General features: G+C 46.0%; 5 protein-coding genes across 5 annotated transcripts in view; all 5 read left to right on the top strand.

The window, feature by feature from the left end:
* Window positions 1-118, top strand: part of Pmar_PMAR028293 (mitochondrial peptidase beta subunit, putative) — a gene marked incomplete at its 3' end in the record, with an annotated part of 1,742 nt that extends 1,624 nt beyond the window's left edge. Inside the window, exon 9 of the mRNA XM_002769079.1 lies at window positions 1-118. This exon is cut by the window's left edge and continues 4 nt beyond it. Coding sequence (XP_002769125.1) covers window positions 1-118 — 118 coding nt within the window.
* Window positions 119-2,463: 2,345 nt separating this feature from the next.
* Pmar_PMAR028292 (hypothetical protein) lies at window positions 2,464-3,923 on the top strand. The gene has a single exon (XM_002769078.1). It carries the CDS (start codon window positions 2,491-2,493, stop codon window positions 3,334-3,336), a length of 846 nt encoding a protein of 281 aa, XP_002769124.1. The 5' UTR covers window positions 2,464-2,490; the 3' UTR covers window positions 3,337-3,923.
* Window positions 3,924-7,068: 3,145 nt separating this feature from the next.
* Window positions 7,069-11,166, top strand: Pmar_PMAR028291 (hypothetical protein; the record flags this gene model as incomplete). The annotated part of the gene is made up of 5 exons (XM_002769077.1): window positions 7,069-7,904; window positions 8,396-8,428; window positions 10,006-10,507; window positions 10,571-10,639; window positions 11,098-11,166. 5 exons carry the CDS (start codon window positions 7,069-7,071, stop codon window positions 11,164-11,166), a joined length of 1,509 nt encoding a protein of 502 aa, XP_002769123.1.
* A 3,662-nt stretch (window positions 11,167-14,828) lies between these two features.
* Pmar_PMAR028290 (glutaredoxin, putative) lies at window positions 14,829-15,340 on the top strand (the record flags this gene model as incomplete). The annotated part of the gene is made up of 4 exons (XM_002769076.1): window positions 14,829-14,964; window positions 15,007-15,078; window positions 15,166-15,246; window positions 15,294-15,340. The coding sequence occupies 4 exons, from the start codon at window positions 14,829-14,831 to the stop codon at window positions 15,338-15,340; spliced, it is 336 nt and encodes a 111-aa protein (XP_002769122.1).
* An 8,192-nt stretch (window positions 15,341-23,532) lies between these two features.
* Window positions 23,533-25,453, top strand: Pmar_PMAR028289 (conserved hypothetical protein; the record flags this gene model as incomplete). Its single annotated transcript, XM_002769075.1, has 7 exons — window positions 23,533-23,589; window positions 23,634-23,737; window positions 23,788-23,992; window positions 24,377-24,459; window positions 24,525-24,572; window positions 24,678-24,759; window positions 25,217-25,453. The coding sequence occupies 7 exons, from the start codon at window positions 23,533-23,535 to the stop codon at window positions 25,451-25,453; spliced, it is 816 nt and encodes a 271-aa protein (XP_002769121.1).
* Window positions 25,454-26,093: the final 640 nt, after the last annotated feature.

Raw genomic sequence — 26,093 nt, 5'->3', positions numbered from 1 at the left:
ACGTGTTGCTTGGAATCGTCTACACGATGCTGAGATCACTATGACTGGTGTCGGTCCCTTACACGGTTTACTTCAGCTGTGGGACCTCAGGAGGCAAACATGGTGGTGGAGATATTAATATCATAGTTTTTTTTTTCATATGATCAATGAGCACAGCGTTGGCAATGAAGCCTTCGCAAAAGTGATGGTTGGATTTTTACGGGGAAAAGTGGCTCTGTGTTGGTCAATATATTCTTCAGCGAAATTCGGGATGAATTTTTCATAATCAATTTTATTACTATCAAGACTTGAGTTTTGAGTTTTGTTTTTTTTCATGTCACTGTTGACGCCTATGTATGTTGAGATATGTAGTGATGCAGTTCTTCAACTCTGTGGATGTGTATTGGCAGCATCTATGTTCTTTTAAGCAGTCGATGAGAATATGAGGGAACTCGGGTGAGCCTGAAACGACAAAGCTGGTTGTGGTGATGATATTAGTGAGCAAGTGCAGGAGTATGCTCCTCACGATATAAAGCGTCGGTCTAAGTGCTGCTGTTGGTACGAAGGGTAGTTTAAGAAGCCGACCGACGAGCCAGGATCAGCTTCAAGACTGCTACTAACATCAGCGCGCATGTAGTCTCCAATAGCTAGAGATGGTGGCAAAGCATTTTACTCGTCTCATCTGGCCGGCAGGAATTCTGACTGTTGTGAAAGCAGGGGAAAATGGCAGAGCGAAGCGATTCTCTCGTTTAGAAGAGCAGCGAGCAGATGAACGAAAGCTGCTACGCGTCCATTAACCTCACCTTTCACGATGAACATTGTCCGAAGCTGCTGATTCTGCTGCTCTTGGTGCTTGGCACCTGCTTTGCCCAAAGTTTCAACACATGCCATATGGCATAAACGCGCCAGAGGTGTGGGCCCCTGGGAGGGCCCGCCCAAACCTTTTATGCACATCACGCAAGTGTGACCTGCCTACAGTATAGGGCTCTAAAATAAAAAGGTAAATTTTAAATGGTATGGCTGTAACTGAAATTATGTGACCAGAGATTGGTCTTGAAATGTTCGAATTCACGTGGTGGTGCTGCGTCATGTTGACGTGTTGTAGATGGCCCGAGTTGAATATATGGCTCGATCGTTATGAGTTACACTATCATTGAGCATGTTGTCCAATAATCAGGATATCTACTGGTTCTGCTCAGCTCATATGGGTCCCGTTCTCAGTGTGGGAAATGACGTATGAGATGGCAATACGCTACATCAACACGCTCAATTAACATAGTGCGATGCATCGTCGGAAGCACATCTTCATTGGAGTCTCCAGTCTGGAGATTCTCAAGATCATTGGTTGTGAAAAATTCGTATCAGAGTCCACATTTCTACGGTTGAAGTGAATCTCCTATTGAGGTTTTCGTCCGAGCCAGATAGCTCGCGAAAACCGTCTTCATTTCCCCTCACGAAACCATCCTTAGACCCGTGATCCGCGGACCGCGAATATTCATCCTTAGCTGCCTTTCGGCTACGTTGTTACGCTGTGAGCCTCACTAGAGAGGTTTGAAATAGTGTGTCTGATGAAGCATATCGTATGTTAATTGATTACTAATGAGTGAATGAAACTTCCGGACTGAGGACGATTTTCTTACTCTTCTAGCAGCAGGCCTATCTTGATCGTATTGATTTGATTGTCAATAGGACACACACCGTCGTGGTGCGCCAGCACATTCGTCTCATTGGCCTTCTCCAGGAGAGTACTCCGTATAACGAGTTAGCTGCGTTTTTTAGTCAGTCAAGGTCGGAATACGGCTCACAAAAGCGCCACACAATACACGCGTGATGAGAATGAAAACCTCACAGGCTGAGAGTAACAGCGACTAGAATCACTTGTAATCATCATATGCGTAGCAGCTGCTCCCCGAACGGTGAAAAAACAGCTCCACTTGGCGATAAGATATCACCAAGTGAAATCACTGATAGCAGTACATGTTTGGACTTAGCATATCACGTGATTCACGCTTGTGTTATTATGCATCATCATCCAACAGTAACGTTTCACAGAACGTAAGACCCAAGTAAAGATGGTTGACGATATTTTCAGGAGTGAGAACCTCAACATCCTCTCTCTCTTGTTACTTGTTCACACTCTCTGGTAGATGGTCTTCCCGTGTTGTTTTGTCCAGTGTTGGAGGTCTATGCTGCACAAGGCTGTGCGGAAGTTTGTTCATTGGTAGCGTTTAACGTGAATTACGAGAGTTGATCGATGTTGGTGAATGAGAAAGACTCCCGAATGAGGGGTACTTGTGGGATCCTTTCTTCCGGCCCTTGATGATAGTAACTAGCACATCTTCTAAGGAAGATGTTACCAGTCAGTTTGGGGTTACTATTCACCAGTGGTGATTGGCTTAACACTCGAGAAGAAGCTACGCAGGGCTTTGATGAGGGAGTCTTATCTTCACTCGATCTTGAAGGTTCGCGATACGAAATGCTCTCAGTCTTTTGAGTCTTTCCTCGAATCAAATGCTGTCTGCTGCCACCGCGTTAGTCACTATGGCAGTGTTAGCTGGTTATGGTGTCGTCATCGGTGTTGATGCCTCTCTCAAGCCTGGGAAATACTGCGCCTACCAAGATGTGTTTAGTCCTACACCTGGAATGATGCTCAGGGGGTGCATGTTCTTCCAATACGACTCTCCTGGGGAGGCTATCGTGGGTTACAACTATTTCGGAATCCATTATTACGCTTTTCGGTACGATAGCGCCGTTATCAAGGAGAACACTTTCATCTTGAAACGTTTTGGACGTAGTGAGGGTCCTGAGATATATCCTTACTACGAAGTTGGCTTCGATCTGAAGGTGTCACCGGGGTCGGCCGAGGTTGTCCAGATGGTCTCTAAGAAGGGTGATTATGTTCACAATCTAACAATGACGGCCTGCGAGAATCCGACCAAATACGATGCCGCTTGTGTCGCCATCCCTTATGCAGTGTCGGCTCCCGACGGTTCCCTCACATCGGACGAGGAGACGCCTACAGGGTTATATGACAACCGGATCGGGCCACATGATGTCAGCACTTATTTCAGAGCGAAAGATTCACTGGCGCGCACTTCTTTTAGAGACTGGCGCAGTCCGCTAGGTCAGAGTTCCGCAATATATAACTCAGGCGCTAGCCCCATGAAGTTGAGTAAGGCACGTTGTGGAGAGCTTATACAGCTCGACAATCTCTACGTCAACAAGACGAAGCAGTTCGTTAACGTCCCTGCACAGTGGCTCTACTTCTCGTACGACAACACGGTGGAATTCGTCCCTAACAATAAATCAAAGCCCAGCGTGGTTCTGATACACTTGCCGAAGGTATCGAAGAAGTGATGATTATTGGTGATGTGGAGTGCATCTGTTTTGCTTTCTCATCTTATTCTATTATATAGCCAGCAGAACGTCAACAACTCGCTTTTACGGATGTGAGCAACGACGGCTGCTTATCCAGGGCATCTATCTTATCTTTCGTATTTTTCGAGAAACAATAAGACGACATTACTACAAGATATGGGTTTTCCTATAGACAGACATCATCTGTGACGCCGCGTCCAATATTTTTATTGAGATTTTAATCTTTGGTCAATCTCGTCGCTACAAATACGATACAAGTATGGTTGCTCCGACCTAAGGTCGAGCATTAGTTATGACGCAAAGGTTGGAGACATGAATCATCATTCATATCATCATTTGAGTTGAAGTACCTCAGTGGTTGGCCATGGGGACATCATCATAGGATGTGGAGGTAAGCTCACGTCACCAACTCCAAGAAGAGATGCAGTTGAAAGTGCAAGTGTAGACTCCGACGTGGTTGTTCACTATTGCTCCCTCTCTGCGAGAATGACTTCACTCTCGAAATCTCACATTTTCAAATTTCTTTCGCAAATTCTTATTACGTGCTCTTATACGTTCAGCATGTGTTTCTCTTATGTGTTGCCTTTTACAGTGGAGCTTCACCGGTGATATCAAAAACACCTTCTATTTAATGAGAAACGCCGCATGTGAGTAGTGAATAACGCGTAAAACATGATATAGATTGACGGACTGTGAACTCGGGTGTAGACAAGTGTGCGGAGTAACAACTGCAACAGATAAAAAGTTTAAGATGGCGACCGACGAGCCAGGATCAGCTTCAAGACTGTTACTAACATCAGCGTGCATGTGGTCTCCAATAGCTGGAGGTGGTGCCAAAGCATTACGCACGGAGACGGTCTGAGCAGTATCCCTGTGGTTTTGTGTACTTCATACCATCTCTTGTCCAGCACATGTGTGGCTGCAGTGTTACTCCTTGTGTGCTTGAAGGATGCTCGTGGACCAGCCCTAAAGGGAGTGGCATTAGCTTCCACCCCTACAGGCTTCCTTTAGTAGTAGCAAGGTGCCTCTCATGAAGACGTTCAATCAGTGCATCTATCTCGACTGCTTGGCTCACGTGTCACGAGTCGTCTGTATCGTATGGAGCTCCGCCTCTGCTCCGCATTCGGGAATGCGTGGTCTGAAACTCGTCTCATGTGGCCGGCAGGAATTCTGACTGTTGTGAAAGCAGGGGAAAATGGCAGAGCGAAGCGATTCTCTCGTTTAGAAGAGCAGCGAGCAGATGAACGAAAGCTGCTACGCGTCCATTAACCTCACCTTTCACGATGAACATTGTCTGAAGCTGCTGATTCTGCTGCTCTTGGTGCTTGGCACCTGCTTTGCCCGAAGCTTCAACACATGCCATGATGGCATAAACACGGCAGAGGTGTGGGCCTCTGGGAGGGCGCGCCCAAACCTTTTACGCACATCACGCAGGTGGGACCTACCGTATAGGGCTGTAAAAGAAAAAGGTAAACTCTAACGAGCCGTGGTATGGCTGTAACTGAAATTATGTGACCAGAGATTGGTCTTGAAATGCCCGAATTCACGTGGTGCTGCTGCGTCATGGTGACGTCACGTCACTACAACACGTGTAGTCGAAGTTCGATTGGTTTTGATCACGCCTTGATCTACCATGTTCCGCCTTGATTGGTCTTGATCATCTTGATTTACTATGATCCGCCCTGATCGGCCTTGATCAACCTTGATCACGGATTGCTCTACCATGATCCACCTTGATCATGTCTTGATCTACCATTATCCGCTTCGATCGGTCTTGCTCACGCCTTGATCTACCAGGACTCGCCTTGATCGGTCTTGATCAACCTTGACCACGCCTTGATCTACCATGATCTGTCTTGATCGACCATGATCGACCTCGATCAACCAAGATCATACCTCGATCGACGGTGATCTGTCATGATCCACATTGATCATGTCTTGATCGACCATGATCCGCTTCGATCGGTCTTGATCTCGCCTTGATCTACCATGATCCGCCTTGATCGACGGTGATCTGTCATGATCCACCTTGAACATGCCTTGATCTACCATGATCCGCTTCGAACGGTCTTGATCTCGCCTTGATCTACCATGATCCGCCTTGATCGACCTTGATCACCCCTTGATCTAACATGATCCGCTTCGATCGGTCTTGATCAGGCCTTGATCCCCCTTGATCTGCCATTATCCGCCTTGGTCATATCTTGATCTACCATGATCCGCTTCGATCGGTCTTGATTACCTTGATCTACCATGATCCGTCCTGATGGCTATCTACAACACGTCACCATGACGTGTTGTAGATAGCCCGAGTTGAATATATGGCTCGATCGTTATGAGTTACACTATCATTGAGCATGTTGTCCAATAATTGGGATATCTATTGGTTCTGGTCAGCTCATATGGGTCCCGTTCGCAGTGTGGGAAATGACGTATGAGATGGCAAAACGCTACATCAACACCCTCAATTAACATAGTGCGATGCATCGTCGGAAGCACATCTTCGCTGGAGTCTCCAGTCTGGAGATTCTCAAGATCTTCGGTTGTGAAATATTCGTATCGGAGTCCACATTTCTACGGTTGAAGTGAATCTGCTGTTGAGGTTTTCGTCCGAGCCAGATAGCTCGCGAAAACCGTCTTCATTTCCCCTCACGAAACCACCCTTAGACCCGTGACCCGCGGACCGCGAATATTCATCATTAGCTGCCTTTCGGCTACGTTGTTACGCTGTGAGCCTCACTAGAGAGGTTTGAAATAGTGTGTCTGATGAAGCATATCGTATGTTAATTGATTACTAATGAGTGAATGAAACTTCCGGATTGAGGACGATTTTCTTTCTCATCTAGCAGCAGGCCTATCTTGATCGTATTGATTTGATTGTCAATAGGATACACACCGTCGTGGTGCGCCGGCACATTCGTCTCACTGACCTTCTCCAGGAGAATACTCCATATAACGAGTTAGCTGCGTTTTATAATCAGTCAAGGTTAGTCACGGAATACGGCTCACATAAGCGCCGCGCAATACATGCGTGACGAGAATGAAAACCTCACAGGCTGAGAGTAACAGCGACTAGAATCACTTGTAATCATCATATGCGTAGCAGCTGCTCCCCGAACGGTTTTAAAACAGCTCCACTTGGTGATAAGCTCTCTCCAAGTGAAATCACTGATAGCAGTACATGTTTGGACTTAGCATATCACGTGATTCACGCTTGTGTTATTATGCATCATCATCCAACAGTAACGTTTCACACGACGTAAGACCCAAGTAAAGATGGTTGACGATATTTTCAGGAGTGAGAACCTCAACATCCTCTCTCTCTTGTTACTTGTTCACACTCTCTGGTAGATGGTCTTCTCGTGTTGTTTTGTCCAGTGTTGGAGGTCTATGCTGCACAAGGCTGTGCGGAAGTTTGTTCATTGGTAGCGTTTAACGTGAATTACGAGAGTTGATCGATGTTGGTGAATGAGAAAGACTCCCGAATGAGGGGTACTTGTGGGATCCTTTCTTCCGGCCCTTGATAATAGTAACTAGCACATCTTCTCAGGAAGATGTTACCAGTCAGTTTGGGGTTACTATTCACCAGTGGTGATTGGCTTAATACTCAAGAAGACGCTTCGCAGGGCTTTGATGAGGGAGTCTTATCTTCAATCTTGAAGGTTCGCGATACGAAATGGTCTCAGTCTTTTGAATCTTCCCTCCACTCGAATGCTGTCTGCTGCCACCGCGTTAGTCACTATGGCAGTGTTAGCTGGTTATGGTGTCGTCACCGGTGTTGATACCTCTCTCAAGCCTGGGAAATACTGCGCCTACCAAGATGTGTTTAGTCCTACACCTGGAATGATGCTCAGGGGGTGCATGTTCTTCCAATACGACTCTCCTGGGGAGGCTATCGTGGGTTACAACTTTTTCGGAATCCATTATTACGCTTTTCGGTACGATAGCGCCGTTATCAAGGAGAACACTTTCATCTTGAAACGTTTTGGACGTAGTGAGGGTCCTGAGATATATCCTTACTACGAAGTGGGCTTCGATCTCAAGGTGCCACCGGGGTCGGCCGAGGTTGTCCAGATGGTCTCTAAGAAGGGTGATTATGTTCACAATCTAACAATGACGGCCTGCGAGCATCCGACCAAATACGATGCCGCTTGTGTCGCCATCCCTTATGCAGTGTCGGCTCCCGACGGTTCCCTCACATCGGACGAGGAGACGCCTACAGGGTTATATGACAACCGGATCGGGCCACATGATGTCAGCACTTATTTCAGAGCGAAAGATTCACTGGCGCGCATTTCTTTTAGAGACTGGCGCAGTCCGCTAGGTCAGAGTTCCGCAATATATAACTCAGGCACTGGCCCCATGAAGTTGAGTAAGGCACGTTGTGGAGAGCTTATACAGCTCGACAATTTCTACAAGACGAAGCAGTTCGTTAACGTCCCTGCACAGTGGTTCTACTTCTCGTACGACAACACGGTGGAATTCGTCCCTAACAATAAATCAAAGCCCAGCGTGGTTCTGATACACTTGCCGAAGGTATCGAAGAAGTGATGATTATTGGTGATGTGGAGTGCATCTGTTTTGCTTTCTCATGTTATTCTATTATATAGCCAGCAGAACGTCAACAACTCGCTTTTACGGATGTGGGCAATGACGGCTGCTTATCCAGGGCATCTATTTTATCTTTCGTATTTTCCGAGAAACAATAAGACGACATTACTACAAGATATTGGTTTTCCTATAGACAGACATCATCTGTGACGCCGCGTCCAATATTTTTATTGAGATTTTAATCTTTGGTCAATCTCGTCGCTACAAGATACAAGTATGGTTGCTCCGACCTTAGGTCGAGCATTAGTTATGACGCAAAGGTTGGAGACATGTATCATCATTCGTATCATCATTTGAGTTGAAGTACCCCCCATTTCATGGAAAGAAAATCACTTGGCTCCGCTCATTGAGTTTGCGTACGAACGTAGCTCAGTCTTCATAAGAAACTTTACGGCTTTCATCACTTCGGCACTTGTTGAGTGATTAGTCTACTACGACTTTCCTCCAAGAAGGAACAGAGGTAAGCTCACGTCACCAACTGACTCTGATGTGGTTGTTCACCATTGCTCCCTCTCTGCGAGAATGACTTCACTCTCGAAATCTCACATTTTCAAATTTCTTCTGCAAGGTCAAACATGGAACCTCCAGTCACAAAGGGACTGGTGGTGAAACAGGTTTGACCGGTCAAAATCCACGCCGAGCAAGCTTCGACTCCGGGCGGAGGGCAGAAAAAATGCGCCGCTCCAGAACACTATTGTTCTTGCGTGCATAGCTCGAAATCGATCAACCATTGCAGCTGGTGCAACATACTCAATTGTATGTTGAGCAAGCCGACAGAAACTCGTATCTGTCAGCTTGGCTCAAGAGACAAGCAAGGGCTTGCTCTTCACGGTTTTTTTTCCCTCCCACACCACCCAGGGAAGACCCCAAACCGGAGACATTTCGACCTGACTCAGCTTCAACCACCGCGGAAAGGTTCAACTTCAACTTGTGAGAAGCTGAGGGTCAGCTCAAGCCAAAATGAGGGTACAAAATTTTCCAAATTGTCGACGGTAACTTTTGACCCTCAGAAACACCACCACTGATACCTCCGAGCAGTCAGTGCTTGTGGTTTGAGCACGGTCGGGCATCTGAGCTACTGGTCGCGAGTTCACGAACGTCTCCCACCCAGTAGCTGCAGAAACACACAACACGAGGAACACGTTCGCGAATCGTTCGACTAGCCTTCGAACGAGAACAATATTGCGCAGCAATCTCGGCTGGTTCTGCGGCTTCGTGCAGTCGAACCGGCCGAGCGGCTCCCTGCTTCACAGCTCGCCTTCCCATTGTCGGAGCTTAGCAGCGGCAGCTGGATTTTGCGCAAATTCTTATTACATGCTCTTATACTTTCAGCATGTGTTTCTCTTATGTGTTGCCTTTTACAGTGGAGTCTCACCGGTGATATGAAAAACACATTCTATTTAATGAGAAACGCCGCATGTGAGCAGTGAATAACGCGTAAAACACGTGATGTGAAATGATATGATGACGATGAGCAATTTATACACCCACGTATCGGCTGCTGAGAATCCCAAGGCATTCACTTTGGAGTTTAAGTGCGAGGGAAATAATTTTGTGGCGCGCGAAATTTTCTTTAAATCGAGTACGATGGGCGCGTGTCTCGCTGAGGTCGCCACTTAACTATAGGTGCATTCTCATGTACTTGTTGTTGATGATGATGATGATGATGATGATGATGATGATGAAGTAGTTGACAATATTGATAGTGGAATTTTCATCGATTTCTTACCTAACCTTAGAGTGAATATTTACGTAAAAAATTCACACACTCGCGTGAAGTTGTTTTTTTTATCTAAAGTGTCGAGATTGGGAGGTGTCATTGAGTTCGGTACGGTATTGTTCATTCTGAAGATTTTCATTTTACACGATGCGGGTCATAGGAGTCTACATTGGGTCAATGCTGGTGTTCGGCGCGCTGAATACACTGATCGGGAAAATACAATTTCAAACTTCATCTGTTGGCATCGACGGTGAAAAACATCTTTTCACAAAACCATGGTTTAACACTTTTTCTATGTTCATGGGAATGTCACTCAGCATTGTGGCGTACTTGATAAGCGTTTATATAAAACGTCGGAGAAATACCGAGAAAATAGATCAGGAGGAACCTCTGCTGGAGCCCATAAGAAGGCCTACTACGAATCTTAAAGTGAAACGATACCTTATGATTGGCCTGCCCGCCGCGTTGGATCTTACTGCTACGGTTATGTGCTTTGTGGGGCTTCTGTACAACCCTGCATCGGTCTGGCAAATGCTGAGAGGCGCGGAAATAATATTTTGTGCAATCCTGTCGGTATTTTTCCTGGGAAGACGTTTACAAGCTCATCACTGGGTTGCGGTTGGTCTGTGTTTTATCGCAATTCTCATCGTTGGTTTTGCTAATTTGATGAGTTCGGGAAACTCCACCCCTGCTGGAGGCGACCCTACGATGATGCTAATTGGCATGGTTATGATAGTCGCCGGACAGATCGTGCAAGCAGGCCAGGTTGTCTGTGAGGAAAGGCTTATGAAAGAGTGGACGGTGTCACCACTGCAATTGGTCGGACTCGAGGGAATTTGGGGTTGTTTTTTCATGTGTATAATCGTCTTCCCAATTTTGCAGAGGATCCCGGGAGAAGATCGCGGAAGTATGGAAAACACTATTGACACTATGAAGATGCTCCAGAGCAACGTACAATTGATTATTAATTTATTCATTTATTTTATATCGATATTAAGCTATAATATATCTGGTGTTATGGTAACGTATAAGTTGACTGCAGTGCATAGGACGATGATCGAAGCATCTCGAACCGCTGTGATTTGGCTTGTGGATCTATTTATACACTACGTATTATTACCTGACTCGGTGTTTGGGGAGAAGTGGACATCTTGGTCGTGGTTGCAACTTGTTGGATTTATGTTATTGACCTACAGCCAGGCGGCGTATTCGGATGTTATTAAATTGCCGACATTCATTTTCTCGGAAAGATGATAATTTTTTTACGATGATCCATTAGTATTCTGGGAATATTACTGTTGTTGTGTTGGTAGTCTTCATTATGTAATTTAAAATGAATATTTTCGAGATTCATAGTCATATATTTTATCTATCATATCGGAAAAAATGCATGTATATCATCATTGTAGTATACGCGAATTGAAAATGTCGAGAACATTTCAGTGTATGCCCACCAGCAACTCGATGGTCGTAATTGATCACGAATTAGAATGTGAAATAGATGACTATTTTCCAACTACTATCGATATAAACCGCACTCTGAGATGACAATGTTCCCATTGCGACGATCTTGGTAAAAATGGCAGAGGTCAAATACATTGAAGCGGCTACCAATACGCAATCAAATGGCTCGCACATCAATTCCTACCACACACACAGTACAGTCTACAGGACAAAATCGATATTACTATTGCATTCAAAGTTGACTTAGGGAACTCTCGAGGTGTACATTTCGTGAGTGAGTGGATGCCTGAGAATTGTTCATCATATATAGCTTGTTTGTGGTTCGCCCAGGAATTCGATAACACTACTATGGGCGTCCGGTTTTCTTGTGCGAATTTGATTTCCTGGCTAATACGAGCGTGATGAATAAATCCATATAACACTACCTATTTGAAGAAGGCCCGCACAATACACTGAATATGATCGTAGGAGCATGCCATAGGATCGCGAGCTTAGGGAATTCACCAAAGTTAGGTAAGGATAACAATACACCAGAACCTTCCAGTACTTTCGAGCCTTCGCTAGACTGTAACTACTCTTAACACAATCACGTCAACGGTTATCGAATAACAACATTCAGGCATGTCCTTTCGAACCGTCCTTTTCAACGGTAGTGGTCGGGAGCAGTCGAGTGCGCTGATACAAAATAATACACTATTAAATAGTAACAGAAATTCACCACCTCAGAAGAAGGTCTTCTCCCACCCGGAATAGGACGTGTTGGTCCTTCATCTCGAATGAAGACCGCATGGCAGTAGCAGCCGCATACTGCTACCATTATAATAAGTATGATTCCCAATGTTATGAGAAAATATGTATACCTGAGTTATATAATTTTCAAAATTGTTTGCAATAATTCTTACCATGCGAATTGATCGCATTGGACACCAGTGTAATAACTTCCACAAAAGCACTGGAAATCTTTAGTGCAAACTCCATGAGCACTGCACTGATCAGCAGTGGGTAGAGTTGGATTGCAGGGCAAAGAATTCAATACGTTAGTCGGAGCCTGTGTCATTATTATTGCCAACTCTACGGGAAGTAAGTATTGACGAACTCAATAAACGCTCGGAATTTTTCACCCAACTATAATCGTTGCTATTTCATCAACCAGGGAGTAGAACTCGGCAGATGTCTATAACACTACATAGAAAATATAGGAAAAAAATAAAAAATGTGAAAAAGAAAACCTGTTGTTAAGACTTTATGTGCCGATGGTAACTTCAGTCGTGACCTCATCAAGAGTTGATGTGAAATATTCAAATGACATATACGCATGAAATGGCAAAGACTATTCTCATAGACAGGAATCCTAAACTTGGTATTTAGCATCACTTTCAGAGCGGAAATAAATACTTAGAAAGTAATTTGAGTTCGTACCATAACTCGGGTAGATCATAATCAATGAGTGGTTTATAGCACGACCCGAATTCTAAATATACCAACACATTGTCAAGAAAATTGAAGTAGGAAAATTGGAAGAAAATAATATTGTCACCAACACATGTAAGTAGCCATTTCCCACACTATAGTAAAACACAGCTTCCTATCGAAAACTCCACGAACGAGTTCCATTGAAATTACTACCATCCGACTAAAGAGACGGTAGTAATATTCGCACATAATGTTTATTCGGAATATTCGCGAATGTTCACATATTCGCGGAATTCGAATATATGTTCGCTTCTTTCAGCTGAGCTCAGGAGTTTTCTCAATAAATTTACACAATTTTTGGTACAGAAACCAACGATAATTTACCAAAATTTTCGGATTTTCACCAACACATGTAGTTGATCATGTGCATACTGCCAGATCATACTTACAGAGCTCGAGGAAAATTCTTATTAGAAGATTGGTCGTGAAACATTCATGTTATATATGGTTAAAAAATAGAGTTGGAAATGATCAAATCCAGCCAATTCCAACAATGAATGAAATTTAATATACGAATTTCCCGAAAATTATTTATGGTAGCAATCCTACGCAGGAGGATCGGCGTGAGCGAAATTACCACGCAGAGCCTATGTACACAAAATACACTCGTGTGCGCTCGAGAATAACCACAATTGCGGTAGTCCAGCGTGGTTCAATGCTAGAGCTAGTGAGATGCTAGCAATAAGGCACACCCATGTGCTCACAGTTGTAATAATGGCGGACGCGAGCTCGACCCAGCCCTCCGCTCCCTGGATGTGGAGGTAGGATACTAGAGACTGCTGACTCGACCCGTACCGGGTATGGAGTCGGGCAGCTCTTGTGTCCTACTGAACCGTGTTGGCCACCAATTCATAGTTGGCAGCAGACACGGGCTACTGCCTGGTTGCTGGCTCTGACATAAATGAAGATTTCACAGGTCAGAGCTGAGCCATTCACGGTTCACACCCCCAACCTCTGCATCATGGGAATTTCGCTTTCTCACTGCTCAAATGTGATGAATCTCAAAGTGCATGAATCTTCGTTAAACTCACCGCACTCGGAAGATTTTAAGATTTTCTGATGTTCAATCTCGAGTTGGAAAAAGAAAAATTTCCGCAAAGATTGAGAGCTTAGCGGAGCGTTGCGGCAGTGAAATCACCTCAGAAACGAGAGACTATGCAAACCTGGAACGCACCGCGAAGAGCACACAATCCGTACGTGCATACGCACACATGCGTGCAAGATACATGTGCGGCCATCCCACGGAACTTAGCCTAACAATTCCTTGTTTCCATGTGGAGCAGCGATGCACCACTGGCCTGATGCGCTTTGACCACACCCACCCGACCCGGGGGATGTGTGCCGGGCCCGTATCGGTGTGCAACAAGTAAGACCTAGTTCGCACCATGCGGTCCCTGCCACATAGAACCTTCGGCGCATTCGCAGGTTATGGATTCCCCGATTGCCGATCTACAGATTAGACTATAAGACTACTAGTCTGAGACTTGTCGCAACGTTGAACGTTGCTTGATTGGCAATCTCGCGCACACTTGGGAATCCAGCCTTCGCTGAATGGCGCCCCGGCTCTCCAATCCCACACTCTCGAGTCGGAGAAGCTTTCAATGGTAAGTAAAAAGAAAATTACCACCCCGTACAGGGAAGGGCTTCCGTGGGATGATCGCTCAAAGTGCTGACTCGAATGGCGGAGCGAAGCGATTCATGTCTGTCAATTTGAAAGGCGGAGCGAAGCGATTCCTGTTTGCCATATTTGTCGAGCGGGTGAAAGTTCCCAAGCTCTAACATCGACTTTGTATCATATGGTCTCTTACCTTTTCTGGTTCAACAATTGGAGAGGCGTTTAGAATTGCTAGGTAGGAAGCAACGCATAATAATCAGTAAAAAAATCGAAAATGTAATTTTTTCACGCACGATTATATCCACGTAACTTGAAAGTACTGATATTACCACAACGTTGATTCACTATAACCATGCTATTGATGGTTTTCATACTAGAAGATATTTTTATACCACTACGAACGTGCACGGATGACAGTGGCATGCTCGGCAACATGTTTTGAATTCATAAGGAAAATCGTAAAGGCTTTCCCCATTCCATCAGGACAGTCGCGGAATGAGTGAATTCAGCGGTTCTTTACTTCGAAGAGCTAGGGGGATAGGGAGATTCGTGTTTGACTTCTGCTATTGAGTTTATTCGGTACTGATTATGTCGTACGAGGAATTACTTCCTAAACTCGACGCCTTTGTAAAAGCCAATAAAGTGGTCCTCTTTATGAAGGGCGACCCGGAAGCCCCAAAATGTGGGTTCAGCAAGAAAGTTGTGGAGACGTTGCAAAGGGAGGGTAAGGGGAGCTCCTCGAGGTGAGGGGAAATGGAGATCTCAGGCGTGAAGTCGTTCGCCCATATGAACATCTTGGCTAATGATGTGCTGAGAGAGGGCGTGAAGAAATATTCAGGTAGTATCTTCTGAAACGGTTAGATACCAGGTCGACCTGGCAAGATTCAAAGTAGGCCCGATTGAGGCCCATATGGTATCTTCTCAGATTGGCCAACATACCCTCAGCTTTATGTTGATGGAGAGTTTGTCGGTGGTTGCGACATCGTCCTTCAAATGGCCGAGGACGGTAAGGGGTGTCGTCACAGTGTGTTAGTCTATGATGAGTCGTCTCAGGTGAACTCCACGATCTCCTCATCGAGAAGGGTGCCATCACTGCCTAATACGATTGCCATTCCTTTCCTATTCACATTGTTGTTCTGTTGATCAATTTTTTACTATCATCCAGAGCTCTCGCAGCGTGTCATCAGTTTACTAAGTTTGGGGCTTCGGGGACTCTCGACGCCTGTGTTTTGGCGTTACAGTGTGGGGATATATGCACATGGTCACCTACATGTGTTGCGAGAAATATGGAAAACATGAGGAAATTTGGGGAAATTACCGTTGGTTTTTGTACACTTCTACCCAAAGTGGCGTGCGGATTTTCATAGTATAGTGAGGAAACTCACGAGCACAGTTGCGGAGACTAAATATATATTCCCACACTGAGGCGTCATCCATGATAATGAAGGACTTCGTATGACAGATTACTCACGGTGGATAATTTCTAGGTCTTTTTCAAGGTTACTTTTCCCTACTCTTGTAGGAGTCATCGATGAGTTTCCTCTAGGCCTTAATTCAGTAATGGCCTCCCTCCTAGCGTGCCGACAGTTCCTCCTCGAACGACATTGTGATGATTTATCACCCTCTAAATCGACCGAGACGATGCCGACTCTTTTGATGAAGGCCTTCCAAGGTGGTGATGATGTGAAGCTACTCGGTCCAAGGAGCCCGTTGCGGCCTCAGGCAAGTCCTATCACAGTGATGAAATGTATGTTCACGTTTGCATACGAACTAGTGTAGAAGTGTACCAAAAACCAATGAGAATTTCCCTAAGATTTCCATATACATGTACATCCCGCCTGGAGGTCTCAACTGTGTCGTTGGGTCCCGCCGTCGTCGGACTTCAGGTGCGTCCGACTGCTTGGTGACAGTGTTGGAATAGATATTTGCTTTCCTCAGCCGAGTCAACGAGTTTCCTCGATAGTTATAAGAGTTTATATGCAAATTAGGGTAGAAGTGCACAAAAACCAATGAGAATTTCCCTAAGATTTTCTGTATTATCACCATTACGTTTCCAAACTGCTCAGTTGTCCTCCTGTTTAGGTCTCGACCATGTCACTTATCATGTCGGAGAGATCCTCTTCCCACTCTCTCCGACGACAGAGCTCTTCGGTGTTGCCATTGAGTTCATCAATTGACTCGAGCACTTCGACCGTGGAATCTTCCGGTCCAAGAAGGAAGCGTAACCTCAGGTTTGGGTACAGCCCGAAGCCTGCCGAGTCACCAGCTCCTAATGCTTACTATCCAGAGACTGGATGCTATCGCGGTCCACGATGGAGCATGCAAAATCGCAACCCGCGTGGAAGTGCGTTTGATACCACTCGTTTCAATGTGAGAGTAGCCCCTGGCAGTTATGATCTTCCTAGTGCGTTGAATATCTCGCCAAAACGACCGCAAGGATGCCCGAGCGGTGGTAGGCGATTCCCACGAGATTTGAGTCGATCGCCAGGGCCGTGCGCATACACCCCAAAGGCTACCGATCGGACTGTTTATGGTGTCTGGGGTAGGGGGGAAAGGGGTGGGGTGACTTCACCTGAGGAGTCACCAAGCCCGGTCACGTATAGGAATGTCCTACCGCCCATCACGAGGAAGGTAGCCGTCATTGGTCGAGATGGTTTGATGAAGAGGAGAAAGGAAACTACGGAGCCGTCGTTAATCGGTCCTGGCAGTACACTGAATATGAAGGCTGGTCGATCGTTCGGACATGCCCCCCCGAGGGGAGTTGCTGAACTAGTAAAGAGCGATCTTGGCCCGGGGGCGTACGGCTCGTTTTTACGGCATTACTCGATGGGTAGGTTGAAGAACTCCACGACGTGTCAGGGTAGAAACCCGCCAGGTTGTAAGTGGATGGGAAGCTGTCTGGACAGTGATGGTGATACATGGTAGAAGTTGGTGTCATTACTGGAGGAGTTTTGAGTTGTTATTCGTGGTACTCGCTTTGCATGGTACTCTAGCTTTGAGAGGTTCTCCAGGGTTGGATAACAATGGGAAAGATGCTCCTAATGTGACAACGACATTTACATCAGCAACTGACTGAAGAATGTGTTCTTATCTATACGTGGAAAATTCAAAGAATATTAATGGTTCCTGATTCACTAGAATGACAATGATAAACCGTTGATTGGCGTAGGTGCTTGAAGCACTTTTGAAAATACTTTTCGAAGCACCGTGCTTCGAAAAGTATTTTCATTCACAATAGGTGCAATCTGAGATGGTGTCACCGTTTGGTGTCACCAAACGGTCGAACGTTTCATCATTTTGTATTTGGCTCTTCTACCTGAATAAATCTCGGGAAAAAATTTATACCGGTCACGCGTACTGTATGTTGTGACGATAAGGGAGGTTGGTGTTAGAATTCTCGACTTTGATGTAGCAGATGGAGAATTGTTTTGGAGATATGCGGAATCTAATACTGATATGAACTTTGGCTGAGGAGTTCATTCATTTTCCGATCGAATGATGAGTAATTTTAGTTAATGTGAAAGGGCAGTAGATTTAAATGAATTTTCTAAACCTGTTTAGTATTGTTTATATGTAAAGTTGTGTTTTATTTGGACGCATTGGAGTTTCACCCGGTTTACGTGAAGTGGGGTAACACTCTGTGAAAACCCCGATATTCGCGCTGATATGCAGTAGTCATGAGATATGTCTTTCACTGGTGTTTTCCATATCACTAGGGTGAAACTCCAATATACAGTGCGAAGCGAACCGTAATGCGAATCACCTTTTCCAAGATATCTTGTTGATCAAGGAGAGTTTATTAGTGGAGTTTCACCCTAGTGATATGAAAAACACTAGTGTATAACATATTTTACGACTACTAAAGGCCGCGAATATCGCATTTTTCACCGAGTTTTGCGCCACTTCACGTAAAACGGGTGAATCTCTTTGATAATAGTAATAAAAATCGATTGACAACGCTTCATCATCCACTGTCGAAAAGTATGTACAGGGATATGTTGACGTTGTCAAGCGACTGTGATGCAATTTTTCAGTGGTGTTTTCAAACATGCATTTTCTCGTCGCTCTCCTGTTTCCCATCCTCGCAGCCTCAAAGCCACTCGATAATAAATTTTTCCGCAAAATTTCGGGTAGGAAGTTCAAGGTGAAACTCAAGAAGAAAGAAAGGGTCGCTTCTGCTTCGGTGAGGTTCGAGAGGGACGATGCTACCGGATTGGTGATAGCGAGCTTCAAAATAGAGACGGGGAAGAGAGTTGAAGCGCCGAAGGTGAAGTACGAAAGCCCATGGTTACACGCGGTGAAGCGAGAGGACGAATCGGGAGAATTTTTGGAGTTTCATCCGGTTAAAAAGGATAGCAGAAAATTTGAAGACTTCGTCAATCACGTTGCTGGGGATATCTACCTTGAAAGGCATTTTAAGGCTATGTTGAGTGATGATGGAAATGGAAAGCCGAGAGCTGAAATTTTAATAGGAAAAGTCGGTGGTAAACATATATTCATCCCCATACCGCTCTGAGTGACATGCCTTGATGTAATGATGTTTTTGGATGTTATTGTTATTTTATTCATCGTCGTGTTCGAACTATATGTTCGCTTTCCTGAGCTCAGGAATTTCCCCATTGCATAAATTCCATAGGAATTCGGATAGAAATGTACAGAAACAACAATAATTTCCCGAAATTTCCCCAGAATTTTGTGTTTTCCCCATATTTTCCTCCACTAGTGCTTTCTTCCTATGTCTGTAACCCAGCTGGCAGTAGATCGTTGGTGGTCAACTCACAGACCAGAAATACCGGACCATCTCAAGGAGCATCTGCACAACTACTACATCACTAGGGTGGGAACAAGGACGGAAACCGAAACGCCCTTTCTGAAATTCGAAATTCACATTGAAATTTCAGCGAAATTAATTCCATTGTCGGGAAAAAACTGCTTGCTCCGTCGCGCTACGACGAAAATTCAATTCCTCACGTTGGTTTTTGTGTTGGAATTTTCTGAATTTCCAGTTTTGACAACCCTGGTTTTAGTCTTCAGCTGGGAAGACAGTCGAGGAGTCGGCTCGGGAGTGGTTAGAAACGATAAATCGAGTTCACTTTGATCGCGGTGACACGGCACCGGACAACGGGCAGGTGGGATATGATGTGCCTAGGAGGATCGATCGGGAATGGATTGAAGTAGAATGAAAAATGAAGTTGTTGGACTGGAATATGCGGACAGGAGCTCCCTATTAAGAGTGGTATATATGTGGACTCGCGTCGGTCTAGTATTGCGAAGGATCCGGGACGAGTGTTTGATGACATTTTGGGGACCTCCAAGGATTTGAAAATAACATCGAGTGAGTGGGGGTCATGTTTGTGTGTTCTATTCGGAGAATGGGAGATATTGAATCTCCAAGTTTTGCGTCAATGTGATGATCACTCACTTGATTGAGAACGTTACTCTGAATGCTAACAATACTCAAACTTCCAATTATAGGGAATATAATCATCGCCTAGCGCTAGCGCCTACACTGAGATATAACATCAAGAGGAACAGATACTGCAATCGTATAGTATTGACAGTCAGCACTGGTTACCGCGTCTACATAGTCGTCGAACTTTGAAATGGTGGTGGTCTTGTAAGGCGATGTAGTCGGCGTGATTCAGATGGTAATATACGAGCCGATGCTTCGGGTAGTGTGAGGTTGTTGTCGCGATTGTGTGAAACGATGGGGATCAACTTGAGGACGACTAAGTTTGGGAAGGTGCGGTATAACTTCGAGGCGTGGCCTATTCAGTGTGGGAATTTTTGACTACTTGTGTTGGTAGCAGTATGAAAATTATGAAAAAAATTTAGGAAATTTTCGTTGACTTTTGTACATTTTTACCCCAAAATCATGTGTGAATCTTCGTAATGTTGTGAGAAAACTGACGAGCTCAGCTGAGGAATTCAAAAATATATTCCCACTCTGATATGCTCATGGTCAGCTACATGTATTGGTGACAATATGGAGACTCTTAGGAATTTTTCACCTGTACATTTCTACCGTAATTCTCCAATTACTGAAAAAACTTATGAGCTCATTTGAGGAAAGCAATAATATGTTCCCATACTGGGCGTACTCGTGCCATGGTAGAACTGGCTGAAGCATGGGGTGGTTTTCTGTCACTACCAAATGGGCATGGGAGAGATCCCGAAGGAGTCGTTGAAGGGCAGGTAGGGATAGGCAGGACTAGCGCGAGGAGTGGTATTGTTACAACGAGCTCGACAATTAAATGATTTCGGATTCTCGTGTTGGTTTCTTCCGACCAATTTGTGGTATACCTGCGGCATGTAATTCAGATGGACTATTTGGTACGACAGTGTGAAGAGTGTGAATATGGACACTGACGCGCCTCCTCCTCCTCCTCCCGGTCCTTGACGATCTTGCTATAATCATGAGTGTGCGTTACATGCTCGGTAAAGCTTAGTGTTGGTTCTGGTACTATTGCTGGGGTTTGAAAGACCTGTCAAATGCTCATAGCAGGAGCAACAGTAGGTTGAAACTATGCATACTAGAAGGAGCTAAACTTGTGACTCGAGCTTGTTGAGGTGATTGTTATGGACTTGGATCGATCCAGCTACCCAGAGGGAGGCACCGTTGGTGGAGGAGGGATGATGATCTTCGTGTGGTCGTTGTTGTCGTAGCGTGTAGGGTTAGAGTGTTTTGTAATATGCATGTTAAAATCGGTACTTCTGTACAGTATTAGCCGAACCGCTTTTGAGTTCATCTTCCTAGAAACGCTTTCGAATAGCTCTATGTTGATTTTGATGAAAGTAACTTTAAAGACATCATGTGGAACGACATGATAGTTGATTCCTTTCTATAGCTTGTTGGAAATGTCAGCTCTGTTGCGGGATAACAAGAGTGAATCTTGCCCGGAGTTTTGGTTGCGCCAACAGGCATCATGGCGATTGCTGAGAGAGAGTGTAGAGGACAGTGAGTATCGTCGACGGCAGGCAGCGTGGGGGAAGACTTTGAGATGCCTGGCTGACGAGTTCGAGGGGAAATCTGTGAGGTTTCTTAGGTGGACTTTGGTTGGATGCAAATTATAAAAGGTTCATCGCATTTCCTCGCTGAAAAAACTGCCGACTATTCGAGTTTCGCATACCGCGAGTAGTACACGGCTAACGGCTGAGGAGGATGAGAGTCAACCTGTCGAGTTTCGAAAAGTCGACAAGAAGGAAAGAAGAGTGTAAGTTTGATTTCTCGATGGATTCACTCAGCTGATTTCAGAGCGATAACACCAACGCCAGGAAGCGGCGACTTGAGCCAAGAACCGTTGCAGAGCATTTCCACTATATTGGCTGAGGCACCGGCTGATGGAGGTGCCCTTGAGGTGAGGGTGGAGTCGAACGGGGGACTAATATAGAGAGAGTCTGTGAAGGTGTAGTAAACCTATATAATATTTCATGCACGTCTGACATAAGTCACTTGCGTGAGACGTCCACTCATCTTAACCCGTCAAACGAATAATCGGACCCCCGGAGAGGAACGGGCGGAACGATGGTATATAGTATCAGCTCCACTACAGTGCGAAGGTGACGAAGTTTTCCATAATGTTTAATAAAGTTTTCCATCAGCTAAGCTACATAAGGTCAGTGGCTGTTATAGAAGATCTGTGTAGTAGAACAGAGCGCTCAGGGGAGGGTTGCTGATGATGGGCATGCGCATCCGGAAGATTTGTCGTCAATGTGGTCCCTCTCGGTGTGAATGTATTGTTCGGAAGGTCTTGGCGAAACTCCAACTGAAGGCTTCGGCCAAGATACGTCGGGAGGTGTGCTTGGCTAGCCGCCGGAAAAAGGGTCAGCAGAAAGCGGAAAAGTTGATTCGGAGGAAAGTTCGAGAGGAAAGCCAGGGTAACATCGTGGTGACACATGCGGTGACACAGTGATCATCAGGTTTGGACTTTATTTTTTCTCGGAATCGAGAGAGAGTCCTTTCGGTTGGCCATCCGCTCCAAAAACGACCTGAAGGAGTTGGAAAGGAGTAAGGGAGAGTACGTCATTGAAGATGACTTGTTGAAAAATAGGGAAAAGACAACGACTGCTCCTACAGCGTGGTCAGCTGAGCCGGTATCAGCAGACCAGCAGCAAAAGGAAAAGTTCATAGTGAAAATTTGTAAGAGTGATAGCTGGCAAAGAGAGGTTCTTTGGAGGAGGTAATGAGAATTTTTTCGCATCGCTCCGCTAGAAATTTTCAGATTATTCGACTATATCGATCAGAAAGCTTCTGAAATCTGCAAGGAAGATAGCAGTGATGGAACTCATCTGAACTACGCCGTGCATAAATCTCCAACTCGACCCTTTCAAGCGGGCGTGCGTAGCCGTCGCAAGAAGAGTCGATCAGAAGAGAACCTTTGGCCTTCGAAGCAGCGGATCGATGATGGCAATGACAAGTGGCGAGCAGTGGAGGAGATCTACTACGGCGGAACGGGAGGGGAAGTTGCTGAGCGTTTAGATGTTATTCGCGAGTGTCAACTTGGGCTCGACGATGGAAAGACAAGACTGTCTGACCGTCTTGGAGTCTATCCGATGATGCCGGTCGCAACGGATCGTCAGAAGGCTGCGATGAGGATGTTGCGGAGTGCGTCTGTTGGATATGTTCATGCGACTTAATCGCTCTGGTGTCGATGTTCTCGATGTTTTGCGTTGGACATTCGGGAATAGCTACTTTCCAGAGAGTACGGCTTTGGACTTATTATTTCCGAGGAAGCAGTCGCCTGCGCGGAGTGATAGTTTTTGGAAGTGAATTTTGAGTACGTTTCGCTAGTTCGTGTCGATAACAGTCTTGACTTAAGACTGTTAGCATGCACAGGAATACCACTCTCAAGAGTCTTGAGAGTGGTATTCCTGTGAATGCCTGCATGCACTCATAATAAAAGTGAGCAACCTCATGGAGCATGTGGTTGCTCACGTTTATTATTATAAGGATAGAGAGCTGAACTATGGTTGAGCATCCATACACACATATATGCTGCCTATAGTACACGTTCAAAACCGGGAGCATCCCAGTACTAATTTTGTCGACTCCTGTTCACACAGCGTAACAGTTGAATGTCGAAGTTGAGACGATCTCGCGATGAAAGTGTTACTGTGCGGTCAGTGCTGAAGCTGACTCGGCGTTGATATATTATCGATAGGCTCTTGACGATGCGAAGGAGCTGCGAACCGCTCTCAAAGAGCGCACGAGTGAGGTTGGCATTGCTTGCTAGAGAAGGTGGTTTTGTGTTGGGATAGAGTTGAGCGGAGCGAAGATTTTTTTATCCTCGTTATGATCAGACAGGCATCGTCATTCGTACATAACGAGAAGTTTCCTGAGATGGACGAGGTAATTAGCGGTATCAAAGAGTTCGCATGGAGGAGCTATCGCAGTTGGGATTGAATCCTCCTGTCGATCCGCCGCCAGCAAGCCCCGAGATTGATGCATTGTTCGAATTGTATAGGGCAGTTGCTCGAGGAGATGATGACATTGTTCGGTAAGCTAAAGGGGTATGGTTCGAACCGTGCACCCATTAGTTTTCCGTAGGTCCATGGTGTCAGAGGGACGGCCTCTGAGTAAATTGAATTCCCTCAAAGCCTCACCGGTCCTCCTCTCGGTGTGGAATAACGATCCTCGGATGTTATCGATGCTTTTGGAGTCCGGCGCTGACGGCAGTAGCATCGATAGAAAAAGTGGTTTCGCTCCGCTGCATCATGCTGCTATGTGTGAGGGAGCAGCGGAGTGCATAAAGGTGAATTCATACTCACTCGCAGATGACGATTCTCACCTGACAGTTGTTGGTACGTCATGGTGCTAGTCTGTTGTGCCGGACAACGAGAGGGGGGTATACGCCGTTGTTCCTGGCTTGTGTGTTGGGGATCACAGATAATGTTGCGACATTGCTGGCTCTGGCATTGAAAAGTGAGATAGTGCCACTAGCTAACCTACTCTGTATCTTGCATGGTCAACATCAAGATTCTCAGGAGTTCCCAATGATGCGAGCTTGCATGGTAGTGTATTTATCGAATCGAATAAAACACCCCTCGGACACACGTGTTTGGTGGCAGCCGTCCGAACAGGCAACTGCAGGCTGGTAAAGTGCACTGGTGAGGATCTCGTCGGTACTAATGTATAGGTCTCTCTTCTGGTGTATTGTGGCGCATCTGTGAAAGCGGCTGATCCTGGCGGAGTTACTCCAGTGGAGGCGGCAGATGATCGGTACGGCTGATCCTCGAGCATGAATAGACGTGGGTTCGAGACGTAGTGCGCGCATTTTTCTTCAGGGATGATATGATCGAGGCTTTGATCGGCCGGAGTTCATTGCAGAGAAGGTGACCCATTCCGCACGGTCCTTTCTAACAGCTCTGTCTGGAGGATTCTCCTAGTCCATGCACAAATTAGATCATTTTTCCCCGTCAATTTCCCGTCTCATTCAGATTGCTCGACAGATCGTTGTCGGCGCCCTTGGGTGGAGACTTGTATCGATTCGAAGCTCCATCGGCTCCAGTGCCTCAACGGGTACTCAAAACCCCATCACCACTGTCCAGGGTAAGGCCGGTTCAAGGGGTTGCAGTATTACACTATCCAGGCGGGAGGTTTCTCGTCTGCTGTGATTCGAAGGGATGGTCGTGGCGGTTACTCAAGGTCAATGTCGTCGGAGGAAATGACTGATGTTGCACGCATGCGCAGAGTTCAAGTTCTGGCTCGCCGGAATATGCGATTGATGGAACAGAATATGGTGTCGCCGCCAGTGGGAGTAGGTAGGCCTACATCACGCGCCACGAAACTATCCTTTCCCAGGTGTGCGCGAGTGTGCGGCGATACGAGAGGCTGCTGAGGGAGGAGAGGTCGTTGGAGGCGCGGAAGCTCCTCGGGAGTCATCTCGGAGAGTCCCCGGAGGAAGTCGTCGACGATCTGAGGAAAATTCTGGTAGAAAAACAGAAAATTTGTTTAAGACAAGCTGTAGATGGCATAGATCTCCTTCGATGGTGTTCTTGTTGATGTCAAGGGCTCAGAGTTGAGTTTGCTCTCTTTCGAGATGAACGGGGATCCTCTCAGTGTTGTAGCAGCAGCTGGAATGACGGCCAGCTTCTACCACGTGATGGTTCATGGCATGGCAGAGGACACTGGCATCAAGGTGCCAACTTGGTTCGATGAGGATGGGGAAGCTGGCAGTCCTGAGATTGGCAGTGCCAATTTGGCACGCTGCTAGACGGACTGGATAAATTCTTCCGCCCGTCTGTTGGCCGTGATCATTCGATATATCCACGCAGTAGCTTCGTTTCGTATGGCCGTATGCTGGGCTGGTACGGGGCCTGACGTATGGCTCGCGCCTTGTTGGTACCTCTCTATGTTCATGGGGATGGCTCTCTATCGGCGCTAAACGATATAGGGCCCCTATATTGTCGAGCCCCCATACTGGGGGCAGTGTAAGTGTCCGCTGTCGAAGTGGAGGTGCGTCTTCACGAGGACGGATGAGTCTGAGCATCGCTCATCTCTCGTCATTAGAGGGTCCAGCTCTTCAACTGATATGCTACACTGCAAGGCAAACTCAGGTCGCTGGTGCTGGGACTCCTGTTATGAGCCATAGCGTTGGTGGACTTCCTACTAAGTCCCCTTCGGTGGTTGTGCAGCTTAGAGGGCTTGACGGTGCTGATAATCAGCACCGTCAATGATGATCAGCACTGCTGAAGTCCGAGAACCGCGAACTCGCGCTCTCATGGAGCAGCCTCACATACAAATCGAGCAGCTCGGACATGAGACCTGCACGGGTCTACGGTGAACCCGCGCATGGCTCACGTCTCATGTCTCATTGAGCGGAAACTTTTGGAGTATAAGAGGAACGGAGGGCT

This window comes from Perkinsus marinus (genome assembly GCF_000006405.1).
Source record: "Perkinsus marinus ATCC 50983 genomic scaffold scf_1104296966482, whole genome shotgun sequence".
Lineage (NCBI taxonomy): Eukaryota > Perkinsozoa > Perkinsida > Perkinsidae > Perkinsus > Perkinsus marinus.
The sequence above is the reverse complement of the archived record's forward strand: the minus strand, read 5'-3'. Positions and strand labels throughout refer to the sequence as shown.

Bases quoted from the DNA above. Each gene is read 5' to 3' on its own strand.
- Pmar_PMAR028292 (XM_002769078.1), top strand. From the start codon at position 2,491: ATGCTGTCTGCTGCCACCGCGTTAGTCACTATGGCAGTGTTAGCTGGT.